Source organism: Pelophylax lessonae (assembly GCF_965119305.1).
Source record: "Pelophylax lessonae genome assembly, chromosome: 5".
Lineage (NCBI taxonomy): Eukaryota > Metazoa > Chordata > Amphibia > Anura > Ranidae > Pelophylax > Pelophylax lessonae.
In genome coordinates, this window is record NC_138772.1 from 113,316,882 (window position 1) to 113,331,929 (window position 15,048).

The 15,048-nt window shown below is 47.0% G+C and overlaps 1 protein-coding gene across 4 annotated transcripts in view; it reads left to right on the plus strand.

Moving 5' to 3' along the window:
• XYLB (xylulokinase) overlaps nt 1–15,048 on the plus strand; it is a 303,038-nt gene that overhangs the window by 21,963 nt on the left and 266,027 nt on the right. For all 4 annotated transcript variants that reach the window (XM_082258814.1, XM_082258813.1, XM_082258815.1 and 1 more), the window contains 2 exons: nt 11,372–11,458; nt 14,565–14,693. In XM_082258814.1, coding sequence (XP_082114940.1) covers nt 11,372–11,458; nt 14,565–14,693 — 216 coding nt within the window. The remainder of the gene's footprint in view (nt 1–11,371; nt 11,459–14,564; nt 14,694–15,048) is intronic.

Genomic DNA, 15,048 nt, shown 5'->3' on the forward strand with positions numbered 1-15,048 from the left:
AAATATTAACAGCATAAGGAAGTTAGCTACACCCCACAATGAGCTACAACAGCTTTAATGGAAGACATGTCACCCTCCAACAATTCCTGGTACCCTTTCACAGAGAGCCCACGAACCCTACCTTCTCCTGGATGAGTGTGTGGTGACTGCTTCCATAGGAACCAAGCCCTAAGCTTTATAAGCCTAATGGCTAGCTGGAATGACCCATCCAGCAAACATTCTGGATGACACCTTCGTCCTGCGGATTCTGTTAGAGAGAGTGACAAAAATGTCCTAAAACTCTGAGCAGTAGCTTAACCACTTGCCGACCGCCGCACGACTATTTACTGCGGCGGTCAGCCCCTCACAGGCAGAGCGACGTAGGGCTACGTTGCTAGCCTGTGAGGGTCTAGGGAGCGAGTGCGCGCCACCGGAGGCGCGCTCCCGCGTGGTCACGGACCCCCCCGCGCGTGTGATCACTCGCGATCGTCGGGTGGAGAGGGAGAAAGGCAGGCGGCTAGTGTAAACAAGCCGCCTGTCATTCTGCCCTGTGTAGGAATGGTGATCATATGGTTCTACTATGTAGGACCGTTGATCACTGTTCCTACACCTCAAGCCACAGCCAATCACAGTTAGAATCACGCCCCTAGGGACACACATAACCCCTCCCTCTCAAAAAAAGTTAACCCCTTCACTGCCAGTGTAATTTTACAGTAACAGTGCATATGTATAGCACTGATTACTGTAGAAATGTCACTGGTAACCCCAAAAGTGTCAAAAATGTCAGTCAAGGGTCCGATCTGTCCGCCGCAATGTCGCAGTCCCGCAAAAAAAAAAATCGCAGATCGCCGCCATTACGCGTTAAAAAAAAAAACAACAAAAATGACAAAAATCTTTCCCTTTCTTAGTAAACGCAATAACTTTTTTTTTTTTTTACCAAACATATGGTAAAAAAAAATTGGCCCAAAATGTTAAAAAATTTAGATTTTTAATTTTTTATTTTGGGGAATTTCATATAAAAGAATGTGAAAAATATTGTTATTTTTGCAAAATTGATGCTGTTTTTTTGTTTATAGCGCAAAAAGTAAAAATCGCACAGGTGATCAAATACCACCAAAAGAAAGCTCTGTTTGTGGGAAAAAAAGGACGTCAAATTCGTTTAGGTACAGCGCCGCTGGACCGCGCAATTGTCCGTTAAAGTCACGCAGTGCCGAATCGCAAAATTGGCCCTGGTCAGGAAGGGGGTAAAATCTTACGGGTCTTAAGTGGTTAAGAGCATGCTCGAAAAATCCCAATATCCATGGCATGGAACCAGTTATTCCTGGTGGTCCTGCATATGGGAGGAACAATCCTTTGTTCTCATAGAATGCCAAATCCTCAAATTGCCGCACAGTATGTATATAAACACTACTGGTACTGGGCAGAAAGCCACAGGGATACCTCTCAGCACAAGGCCCAGATCCCGGCAAGCCTCCTGCCTGAGAAAAAGAACCAGTGAAAAGGCTGCCTTCATGAATGAGACTTTACTCAAAACTGAACTGAAAGATTTCACTTGGAGCAGCAAGCTGTGAAGGGGACTTAGGAGCCCTGATTCTGGCCAAGCTTCCTGCTGAGTATGTAGCCCTAGAGAGGTGGACATCATGGTGCAATCCTTACTCCAACTGGACTGGAGGGGATCCCATCTGGAACCAAGGATCCTTCCTAGCTTTCAGTTCAGTTTTCAGATAGCAGTGTGAACTGTGAATTTGGACAGGAATTTGATCGCATGGGTGTAAACAGCCATGCGATTCGATTCTAGTGTGGACAAAAAAAAGGTCCTATACGAGTTTGCTCTGAAAGTGATGGAAATTCAGCCATGATGTTTGTATGGCTGAATTTGCATTGCACAGACATCGCATGTGATCTGTACAGCATTGTAGTGCGAATCACATGCAATGTCTGGCATCGCACCAGTGTGAACCGAGCCTTGATAAAAATTCTACAATGCACACCACAGCATCTTCATGTGTTTTCTTTTTTGTTGTTATCTGTTTCTTTTGTGACTTGTCATGCGGTTTGGGACTGCAAAATCGCATGACAAGTCGCTCTCCATTATTTCCAATGAGTACCATTCATATCTGTGCGACTTTAAGTCGCACCGACTTCAAAGTAGTCCCTGCATTACTTTGGCGTGATTTTAATGCATTTTGAGGTCCAAAGACATTCAAGCCCAGTCAAACTCGCATCAAAATTGTGTCAAAATCGCGGCAACAAAGTCGCTGCAAAATAGGGGTAAAATCGTGCGACTTTGAAGTCGCACAAGTGTGAAAGGGGCCTTACACAAGTGGAGTTACTCCCTAGCAGCCCGCATGGCATATGGTCCGTTTTGCTGACCTCAAGCCAAACATACTCACGTATCCTGGACCTCGTCCACAGAGCAATCGATGCATTCCCAGGGTGACCTGGATGCCAGGAACAGCAGAGCACACAATCATGCTGGGCACACTTTGGAGGTTAGTAGGGCATCCGCCCTGGTGCAATTGCTCACCATTGGCAGAGCTTCTGATATTACAGGTGTCAATCTGCGCATGTGTGCCTATCACCACCCTGCTGTTAGCTGGGCATTTGGTGACTACTGGAGTCATCCTGAAACTACTGGACACCACAGGACACTCTCAATAGTCCGAAAATCTGATCTCAAGGCTTCTTCTGAGTAGGTGACTCAAAAATTACTGAAGCCTTTGCATCATCATGACAGCCAGGTACCACCAATTTAAAATAAAAAGGTCTGCAATGGCCTAATTTTTCTGGGCAATGCAGGTTTTCTTTAAGTGCAATTTGAAAGAGAAGTGTGGGAAAAACTTTTTTTGGCTATACTTCTCTTGTGGGTCACAGGGTGCACCTGTGCTCTTCTGTGACCCAGAATCATCCGAAAGCTGGTCACTGATGGACTGTGCCAGCAGCTACCGCCCCCCCCCCCCTTCCCCACAGCCCGCCACTTCAGAGAGAGCTTTAGGGAGAGAACACAGATCAGTGACTGACAGTACCATCAGAGCTGACCGAAAACTGAGTGATCAGCGGTCATGTGATCGCTCAGTTCTTGGGGTTAGAGTGGATGTGGGACAGCATAAGGGCTCTTTCACACGGCCGTTCGTTTTTTTTTTTTCGCTCCGGTGCTTTTTTTTTTTTTTTTTTACACGGAGCGGATGACACTTGTTTTCATCGGCTCCGTATGTCCGCATATCATCCCATCCTTTTTCGGATGATATACGGACATAATGAATGTCTATGGGCATTGCGGATGTCAGCGGTAGGGATGATCGAACGGTTCGGGTCGACCATCGGTTCGACCCGAACATTGCATGTTCGATATTCGGCCGAATACCGAACTTTTTGCGGCAAAAGTTCGGTATTCGGCCACCAGAACCGCCCAAAATGCACTGGGACAGGAACTGGGCTTTAAAAGCCCGTGATTGGCCCAGAAACGTCTGCAAAAGCCAATGAGGGGGCAGGAGTCTCCTAGGAACGTGATTGGAGTGACTACGGGGACCAGAGGCCAATCAGGAGTGAATACGCCCCACACTATATAAGATGGCCCCGCCTAACCCCTAGCACAGTTATCCAGAGCCTGTTGAAGAGAGTTGAAGCAGTTCTGTCTGACTCCTGCTTGCTACACTACATTTCCTATATATCGAGTGGTTCTAAAGCTCCATATAGCAGAATTGTATTTAGCTTACAGCCAGTGTAGTTAGATACAGCGATTGTGCTGGTTCTTAGAGTTAAAAAAAAAAAAAAAAAAAAAAAAAAAACTTAAGGGACAGTGTCAGTCTTCTGCTGTATGGAGCTTTCTATTTAGTGGAAAGGGATATCTAGTGTAGTTAGGGAACTTTGTACTACATTAGTTAGATTTGAAAATTTAGTTTCTGTAGGGAAAGTGTGAGGGTTCTGTTTAGTGAGCACGTGGCACAGTGCTGCTGTATCACAGCAGGTATACGTGCTTGCTAGGCAGCAAAATACAGTGACAACTTAACGCCTGTTGTTCAAAGCGTTAGGTGCACTGTACAAAAGCCTTTGCAACTGTGCGTGACACGGAACTGCTGTGCTGTATCCAGCGACAACTGTGGGTCGCATAGCAGTGTGCGTTTTTCACCGCACACAGTTGCCAACGCATCAGTGACAACCTAACGCCTGTTGTTCAAAGCGTTAGGTCCACTGTGCAAAAGGCTTTGCTACTGTGCGTGAACCGCAACTGCTGTGCTGTATCCAGCGACAACTGTGGGTCGCATAGCAGTGTGCGTTTTTCACCGCACACAGTTGCCAACGCATCAGTGACAACCTAACGCCTGTTGTTCAAAGCGTTAGGTCCACTGTGCAAAAGGCTTTGCTACTGTGCGTGAACCGCAACTGCTGTGCTGTATCCAGCGACAACTGTGGGTCGCATAGCAGTGTGCGTTTTTCACCGCACACAGTTGCCAACGCATCAGTGACAACTTAACGCCTGTTGTTCAAAGCGTTAGGTGCACTGTACAAAAGCCTTTGCAACTGTGCGTGACACGCAACTGCTGTGCTGTATCCAGCGACAACTGTGGGTCGCATAGCAGTGTGCGTTTTTCACCGCACACAGTTGCCAACGCATCAGTGACAACCTAACGCCTGTTGTTCAAAGCGTTAGGTCCACTGTGCAAAAGGCTTTGCTACTGTGCGTGAACCGCAACTGCTGTGCTGTATCCAGCGACAACTGTGGGTCGCATAGCAGTGTGCGTTTTTCACCGCACACAGTTGCCAACGCATCAGTGACAAATATGCCTGGTAGACCAAGAAAAGGCATACGTGGCCCTGCTGCGGAAAGGGGCACAGCTTCTAGGGTGTCTAGAGGCAGGGGTGGACGTGGTGGTCAGTCCTCAGCCAGGCCACCATTTGGATTGTTCTCCGGCAGTGGCCAAGCTATACGTCCACAGTATGTACAGGAGGTGGTGGACTATATGAACAAACCCTCATCATCGGCATCATCTGCAACTACAGTGACCCAGGCAGAGAAAAGTGGTCAGTCTTCTGCAGTTGTCAGAACAAATACAGATGAGTCCATGTCCACCTCATGTCCTCCCTTAGACCCAATTTCAGACATGGCAGAGGAGTCAGCTGAGCTGTTTGACCACAGTGTCGGCCATCTACTCCAGCCTGATGCTCAGTCCTTTATGGAGTCTGATGTTGGGTCTGAGTTTGAGGAGGAGGCAGAGCAAACAAGAGGGGAGAGCAGACGGCCCGCTCCATCTAAGGCCGCACCTGTTGTCTCCCAGGCCAGGCCTGATGCTCAGTCTTTGATAGAATCAGATGTTGGGTCTGAGGTTGAGGAGGAGGCAGAGCAAACAAGAGGGGAGAGCAGACGGCCCGCTCCATCTAAGGCCGCACCTGTTGTCTCCCAGGCCAGGCCTGATGCTCAGTCTTTGATGGAGTCAGATGTTGGGTCTGAGGTTGAGGAGGAGGCAGAGCAAGCAAGAGGGGAGAGCAGACGGCCTACTCCATCTAAGGCCGCACCTGTTGTCTCCCGGGCCACTATACACACCTCATCTTGCTGGGCCTTTTTTGAGACATCCCATGCAGATAAAACAGTTGCGATCTGCAAGATTTGTAAGAAGGGTATAAAACGTGGCAAAAATGTCAACCACCTGGGTACAAGCTGCCTAAACAGGCATTTGACAACCCACCACTCGGCCCGTTGGCAGGAGCATTTAAAGAACCCACAAAAGGGCCAAAGATTGGTCAGTCGGCCTCCTAGTTCTCCTCGCGCTCCTCCTCATGCTCCATCTGCTCCACCTGCTCCACCTGCACATCAGTCTGTTCCTGGCCCTGCTATAGTCACTCGTCACCTGTTGGCAGCCTCCACTGGCAGGGATGATGATATAGCAGGCAGTGTCGCATCTACCTCCAGCACACCACCAGCTGTATCATCTAGATGCCAAATTTCGATTCCACACATGCTGGAACGAAAAAAAATGTATACTCCCCGCCACCCACATGCCCAGCGTCTAAACAGTAGTTTGGCTAAACTACTGGCTCTGCAACTATTACCATTTAACCTGGTAGAGTCTGCTCCCTTCCGTGACTTCGCAAAATGTGCAGTTCCACAGTGGCAGGTGCCAAGTCGGCATTACTTTTCCCGTAAGGCCCTGCCATCCCTATACCAACATGTGGAAGGCAATGTAGTGTCATCCCTGGCCAAGTCAGTCAGCCGTAAGATACACTTGACGGCTGACACTTGGTCAAGCAAACATGGGCAGGGACGGTACATTTCTGTCACTGCTCACTGGGTGACACTGCTTGCCAGTGGAAGGGATTGTAGCCAGGGCTCGGTGCTGCAGCCAGTGTTGCCCCCACGTCTGCAAACAGCTGGTGGTGTCGCTGATCCGGGTAGATCGATCACTTCTACCCCCTCCTGCTCCTCCTCCTCTACCTCCTCCATGCCCTCCTCTGCAGAATGGTCCTTTGAATATGATGAGATACCACGTAAACGTTCAAAGGGCTATTCTATGTCTCAGGCCAAAAGGTGTCACGCAGTGCTGCAGCTTGTGTGTCTAGGGGACAGGCAGCACACTGCCCCTCAGATTCTTGGGGCTCTGCAGGCACAGGCCCAGAGGTGGTTGACACCACGCCAGCTGCAGCCAGGGATGGTGGTTACTGATAATGGGTCAAACCTCCTGGCCGCCCTTCGTCAGGGAAAGTTAACCCATGTGCCATGCCTGGCGCATGTCCTGAATCTCGTGGTACAGCGGTTTTTGAACTCGTACCCGGGAATGCAGGATGTGCTAAGGATGGCAAGAAGGGTGTGCAGTCACTTCAGGCGGTCGTACAGTGCCACTGCACGTTTGGCCGAAGTGCAGCGCGAGTTTCACCTGCCGGTACACCGCCTCATCTGTGACATGCCCACCCGCTGGAACTCCACCTTGGCTATGCTGCAGCGCCTGTACACGCAGCAGAGGGCCCTCAATGAATACCTATGCGAGTACGGCACCAGCACTGGCTCTGCGCGCCTGGGCTTCTTTTCACCACGGCAGTGGCTTTTGATTAAGGATGCATGCGCTGTCCTCTCGCCATTTGAGGAGGCCACAAGGATGGTCAGCCGGGACAGCGCATGCATCAGTGACACCCTACCGGTACTGTTTTTGTTGGAGCACACTCTGCGTGGCATTATGGACAGGGCACTGGAGGCAGAGCAGCAGGAGGAAGAGGAGGACTTCCTTGCCTCTCAAGGCCCCCTTTATCCTGAGAATCCTGACCCCATTATGCCTAGCTCCCAGAGGCCCGAGCAGGATCCAGGGGTGGAAGAGGAGGAGGAGGAGGACGATTCTGCGGGAACTTTTGCAGGGTTTGAGGAGGAGGAGGAGGAAGACATGCGGCAATCTGCAAGGCCTAGTTTGACTCCCTCGGGACACTTTGGAGTAGTACGTGGCTGGGAGGAGGAGGAGCCCGTTGAAGATAATGTCGTTATGAGTGACCCCGAGGAGTCAGCTTCTCAGGCCTTCGCTAATTTGCGACGCATGGGAAACATCATGCTCCAGAGCCTGCGAAAGGACCCCAGAATCAAGGCCATTAAAGAGACTAACCACTATTGGTTGGCCACCCTACTTGACCCCCGGTACAAGTGTAAAGTCTCGGAGCTTTTCCCATCCACCCATAGAGTCCACAGGATCAAATCCCTTGAGGACAGTCTCAAGAGGAATCTGGTGAACATGTTCCCCGACTCCCGTAGGGTGCAGGGGCGGGGACAACCTACCATGGATTCTACTGGTGGTCACGAGAGGAGCGTTGGAGAAGGCGTGCGGTTGACGGATGCCTTTCGGTCTTTTTTTAGTCCTCACCGCCCAGGCCTCTCAGCTGCCACATCGCATCGACAGCGTCTGCATCACATGGTGGACGATTACGTGAGGGCACAAAGTGACACAGAGGGCTTTTCATGTGACGAATCCGATCCACTGGCATACTGGGTCTTAAGATTAGACCACTGGCCAGAACTGGCCCAGTATGCCATGGAGTTGTTGGCCTGCCCTGCTTCCAGTGTCCTATCGGAACGGACATTCAGCGCAGCAGGAGGATTCGTCACAGACCATCGAACTAGACTCTCCACCGACTCAGTCGACCGTTTGACATTCATTAAGATGAATCAGTCGTGGATATCAAGCTTTGATGCACCTGATGCAGACCTTGTAGACTAGGCTATCGTTGTGATGTGGCAGTTGAGCCTCAGTTTAAGCCTGGACCATGGTGCCACCCTCAAACCCTCCTCTCATTCTCTTTACGTTCACAGAACCTCATTTTGGTTATGACAAAAACGACAATGTTTGCGCACCTGTTCCACAGGTGCACACCTTTACAATTTTTGGGCCTCCTTCAACACCAGCTCTTTGGGGTTAAGGTGGGGAGGCTATGCTAAAACAAAAACGACAATGTTTGCGCACCTGTTCCACAGGTGCACACCTTTACAATTTTTGGGCCTCCTTCAACACCAGCTCTTTGGGGTTAAGGTGGGGAGGCTATGCTAAAACAAAAACGACAATGTTTGCGCACCTGTTCCACAGGTGCACACCTTTACAATTTTTGGGCCTCCTTCAACACCAGCTCTTTGGGGTTAAGGTGGGGAGGCTATGCTAAACAAAAACTACCATGTTTGAGAACCTGTTCCACAGGTGCACACCTTTACAATTTTTGGGCCTCCTTCAACACCAGCTCTTTGGGGTTAAGGTGGGGAGGCTATGCTAACACAAAAACGACAATGTTTGCGCACCTGTTCCACAGGTGCACACCTTTACAATTTTTGGGCCTCCTTCAACACCAGCTCTTTGGGGTTAAGGTGGGGAGGCTATGCTAAACAAAAACTACCATGTTTGCGAACCTGTTCCACAGGTGCACACCTTTACAATTTTTGGGCCTCCTTCAACACCAGCTCTTTGGGGTTAAGGTGGGGAGGCTATGCTAAAACAAAAACGACAATGTTTGCGCACCTGTTCCACAGGTGCACACCTTTACAATTTTTGGGCCTCCTTCAACACCAGCTCTTTGGGGTTAAGGTGGGGAGGCTATGCTAAACAAAAACTACCATGTTTGAGAACCTGTTCCACAGGTGCACACCTTTACAATTTTTGGGCCTCCTTCAACACCAGCTCTTTGGGGTTAAGGTGGGGAGGCTATGCTAAAACAAAAACGACAATGTTTGCGCACCTGTTCCACAGGTGCACACCTTTACAATTTTTGGGCCTCCTTCAACACCAGCTCTTTGGGGTTAAGGTGGGGAGGCTATGCTAAACAAAAACTACCATGTTTGCGAACCTGTTCCACAGGTGCACACCTTTACAATTTTTGGGCCTCCTTCAAAGCCAGCTCTTTGGGGTTATGGTGGGGAGGCTCCGCCAACACCAAAACTACCATGTTTGCGCACCTGTTCCACAGGTGCACACCTTCATAATTTTTACGCCTTCTTCAACACCAGCTCTTTGGGCTTACAGTGGTATGGCTCCGCCAACACCCAAACAACAATTTTTGCGCACCTGTCACACAGATGCATATCATTGTAATTTTTTTCCTTACAAAGGCAATTATTGCTTTCATTACCAGCACTTTCATAGGGATATGGTGTCAAGGCATCGTCCGCACCACCAAATGCCCAATTTTTAAGCATCCTTTACTTCTATTCAAAGTCAAGAGACAACACTATTCATCCAAAACATCTCTAATCTTGTTCACTCTGCACTACCTTGTGGCCCCTACCCCTAACCCTCAATGTATCCGTGCATATATGTCTGTTTCTTGTGAGATTTCAAGTTAAAGTGCACCAAACACCATTTTACATGAAATAAAGTGCAATTACATACATCTTTGGACTTCTTGAAACATTTGGTAATAAAAGCCCCATTGTGGAAATACACCCGTTAATTATATGCACATTTAAAGAGACAGCACCTTTTTCCAAAAAAACCTCTAATCTTGTTCCCAGTGCACTGCATTATGTCCCCATCATACACATTGGCTGAGCCGTTGATTAGGAGCAAAAGAAAGGTGCGGTTAAGCAAAAAAGTCATTTTTGAAGGTTTGGTATGCTGTAATTCTGGTTCTGGACATGCTACAGAGCTGAAACTTCACAGGTACAACTTTTAGACCCCCCAGACACTAAATCCAAAGAAATCTCTTTTTTTTTTTTTTTTTTAATTTTTTCAATAATTGGCTATCTATCAAAAACGACAATTTTTAAGAACTTTTTTTTGTGTGATTAATAGTCCCTGGGGCATGACCCAGAACCCTAGGCACTTTTTAGGGGCATTTATTGGGTTTTAGGGCTTAAAAATGGTGTTTTTTGATTACAGAAGTTCGGGTCCCATTGATTTCAATGGGGTTCTGAAATCCGAACCGAACTTTCGTGAAGTTCGGGTGTTCTGGTCGAACCGAACTTTTCAAAAGTTCGATCATCCCTAGTCAGCGGATGACAGCGCTGACATCCGATTTTGCTTCCTTTCCGTTTTTTAAATGGAACAAAAATAGGGTTCTGTTCTGAACTGAAAGGACGAAAATCGGATGTCAGCGGATGGTCATCCGCTGACATCCGCAATCCCATAGACATTCAACATGTCCGTAAATCACCTGCAAACGGATGGGGTGATATACGGACATACGGAACGTCCATGTGAAAGAGCCCTAAGTTTAGGTTCACATATGTACGGCTGCGGAGATCGCATGTAATTCGTAGCACACTGCTCCTTCATTACATGCGATCTCCTGTGCGGATGCAAATTCAGCCATACACTTTGTATGGCTGAAATTCGCACTGCACCCGCACCAAAGACGCACAGGAGGCATTTTTTCAGCCGCATCAGGATCGGATCACACAGTGGTTCACACTAGTGCGATCCGATCCTGTGCGAACTGTCAGATCGCACTGCGATATGCGATCAAACTGGGGGTGTCGTTAACATTTAATTGACACCCCCTGCGTATCTCATATGGCAGTGTGAACTGCCTCTTGTGCGGATTCGATGCGGGAACAGGCTGCGAATTCGCAGCCTTCCCGCATCGCACAAGTGTGAACCGGCAGGTGAGTATGTTTGTTTGTTTTTTTTATTCCTAAACTTCTACTTTAAACAAAATCTGTCTCTAAATTTGATCTGAGCTCAGCCAAGTTATTTACAAGCACAATAGTCACAGCAATTGTTTATAATGTTACCCAGTAGATGTATTTTATTGTTTACCAGTAAGTAATTGAATGCCAGATCTCTAATACATATTTCATCATTTGCAAAGCCCTGTAGATAATGCATCAATGTCATTACAATATGACAGACTATACATCAATTCTCAACAGTTTATGTATTTATTCACTTCTCGGAATGCTATGGTCAATGATTGCTCTTGTTTTCTATTCATGTTACAGCAACATGGCAGCGTGTATTGGAAGGAAGGCTCCAGAGCCATTTTAAACAGCTTACTACCTGAACGTCCTTTGCACACTTCACTGCAGGTCAGTATACAAGATCTATAGCTGCAGGTAAGGAAGGTGTACTGGAAACTTTTGTACCTGCAATATAAACTGCTTATACATGGGGTGAGTTTTGGCAGGTTCCTGATAAACAGTGGGTGGCCCTGTGCAGCCACCTCCAACCTGACATCCCTTGATTTGGAAATCGAAGGAACTGGGTGGAAAATTGTCGGCTGAACAGCGCCTGCATCCATTCAAGGTATTTTGTTAGCGGTCGGGACTGGCTGTCAAAAAAGAATAGCTACAATGAGAGATTCATCCATCTGTGCTATGTAGCAAAAATAAAGGAATATGTAAATAATCAGTAAATAAAGGAATTAATACATAATAAAGGAATCAGTTTAATTTTTTCCCTCTATTGAGCCTGCTGGTTGAATAGAAAAACCTATGTGTATGGCCAGCTTAACCAATTGCTAGAAGCAACACAAACCTTTTCCTTTCCTTTCTTTAAATGTAAGCAGTGCACTCAGTCCGTCCGTCCGTTAAATGTAAGCAGTGCACTCAGTCCGTCCGTCCGTTAAATATAAGCAGTGCACTCAGTCCGTCCGTTAAATATAAGCAGTGCACTCAGTCCGTCTGTTAAATTTAAGCAGTGCAGAGCTTTCCTGCAGGTTTGCTCCACTTCTATCATATCCTGCGGGTTTGAAGAACTTTCTGAAAGTGCACCAAAACTCCTCAATGCAGGAAAACCGCAGCACATCAGTGTGAAAGCAGCCTTATAGGGGGATCAGAACACTAAATGTTCATTTACACTTGCAGTTTTGGCGTTGGTAAAACCCTATAGCTGTGTTTTTATCACCCTTGCACCAACTATACCTCTTTTAATGCAGTGGCCAGGGTTACCACCTCATCCCTTTGAACCAGGACACATATTAATTACACAGGTTCTGTGGCTGATTAAGGTGGTAAATAAACTCACTTAGTGCTTTAAATGCATTATACTAGGTTCAGAACCTGTGTAATTAATATGTGTCCTGGATTAAAGGGATGAGGTGGCAACCCTAGTGTACACATGACAAGAGGGGAGAGGTCAGGTTACGTGGCCACGCCCGCTAAAGAAGAGGGAATTACGAAACGCGTCCGGGGCATGACCATGTGACCTCAGCAAGGAGACGCCGGATTGTTTGGTATCACCCTGAAATCACCGCCTGACAGCTGGTGAGAGATACCGGATGACCGGTGATCTGGATACGGTTTATGTCATGCAATATCATTTCTTTTACTATGTGAGTGTGCATTTGAAGTGTGCAGTGTATTAATAAATGTATATACAGGATCACGCTATGTGTGGCTTTATATGTTATACATATGAGCACTGATCTATAGACTGGAGGAGGAGACACGTCATCTGAGGTTTCAATCCGAGTCTCAGGCTTATCAATAGTCAGATCACTCTGTGGGTGGCTGCTCATTATCATATAGGAAAGTTAACCCTATGTTGGAGGTGGAGAAGTGGCATCCGAAGTTTCTTTCCAAAGCCCTTATATATCACCTTCTGGTGAGTCTGTTTGCTGAAGGGGAGAGGAAATCACGAGGTGTGGTGGAAGTATTATTAGAAATAATAAGAAAATCTCCAACTAATATAACGGAGTCACATACATTCACGTGGTGGACTATTTTATTGCCTTATTTTTCATCTGACACAGGGTGATTAGCGCTACTAGTGTTGTTGTAGATTGTGGACATTTTTAATGGACTACATTATTTCACTACATGTTGGAAGATATTAAAGCCTTGTTTTAAAAAAACAAAAACCAAACAAACATGCTATACCTACCTGCTCTGTGCTATGGTTTTGCACAGAGCAGCCTGGATCCTCCTCTTCTTGGGTCCCACCCCAGCGCTCCTGGCTCCTCCTCCCTGCTGGGTGCAGTTTGCTGTGGGGGCACCCAAGTAGGCACACTCCTTAGCCACAGCTCCTTGTCCATTCACACACTGAGCTGCGGCTTGGCCCCACCCCCTCCATATCCTGATTGGATCACTGGCTGTGATTGACAACAGAAGGAGCCAATGACTTCCACTGCTGCCAAAAGCCAATCAGGAATGCAAGTCCCTGGAGAGGCAAGGCACTCAGGGAGATCGCTGGTTCAAGAGGGGGCTCAGCTAAGTATTGGGGGGGGGGGGGGCTGCTGCACACAGAAGGTTTTTACCTTCATGCATAGAATGCATGAAGATAAATAAACCTTGTGCCTTTACAACCACTTTCAAAGAAAGCATTGGTCACAGCATACACTTTTATTTCAAAGAATCAGAATATCGTTTCATGTAGCGAGCACTGCCTGTCTGCTGGCCATATCTATCCACATCTTACAGCAACATGGCAGTGTGTATTGGAAAGAATGCTCCAGAGCCTCCTTGCAGCTTCTCCTCTGCAGTTTACTTCAATTCTTAAGGACTACGTGTCCAATGGTACCTTGCTGCCTGCAAGCAGTGATTCCTGTAGTGACTCCACCTCCTGAAACTCCTCCTCTCAGCACCTCTGTAGATCAGAAGGCAGGCTCTGTGAAATGAGTGACAGGGCATAGTGTATACGTATCACAGAATTTGTGTACGTAAATATGTGAGGATCTTCACAAAGTACGTTTGTACACTCCAAGATCATTCAGATTTTATAAGAGTAGGCTAGAAATAGTTAAAATACAATGTGGAAATGAATATATAATTTTACATTTTTCACCATAGATATGCTTTTGGAGTTCTTCAGCTGGGGCTGGTACAGCTGGTATTGGGTGAGTGGGACAGTCCCTCCAGCTGTTGTGTGCTAGATGTGTCAGATCTTTGGGCAAAAGTAGGAGCTGTGATTGTAAGGAAAGGCTAGGCATGGTAGTATTTAAATCACATTCTAATGCTGCTATGAAAAGTAATGAAATAAAATGTGGGTTTTGGAGGTTTTTGATAAAAAGCAGCCTTATTTTTACCCTATACCCCGTGTTTATATTAGACTGAAGTTCTTATAGCGATTAAAAGGCTTCCTAAAAATATAAAAAATACATCTAAGTGAAATGCCATCCACTTATCCAGTTACAAATTACTGCAAATAATCAGCTTATTGGCATGTGTTCATTGACAGTTGTATCTTTCTTCGCAGTCTTGTTTCTCTATCTGTGACAGCCCTGTCTGGATGGACTCCAGTACAAGTGCAGAGTGTCACCAGCTTGAAAAGTCTCTTGGCGGGCCCCAGGAACTGGCTAACATTACTGGCTCGAGAGCATATGAGGTAAGTGAGGTGTAGTAATCCATACTTTCTGGAAGTACCCCAACTGATATTTGGAGGGAGTGAATGTCTTGCTTCTCTGTTCCCAATTCATATTATTGCAGAAAGCACTGAGGAGGGGCAAGGACAGCTGTTCAGCTTGTTTTATACAAAGGGCAAGGGAACAGATTGCATAAGGGGAGTAGATAAATAAAAGGCAGTTGCATAAGCGTATATTTAGCTAATGTTATTGCAGCTTAAAGTAGCAGACACCTACAGCCATTAGGATGCCAAACTCCCTTGTTATGGTAAAGTGTATTTCCCCTTTTTTAGTCTGTTGGAATACAGAATTGAATTTTGTGCAAAAACTACAGTACAT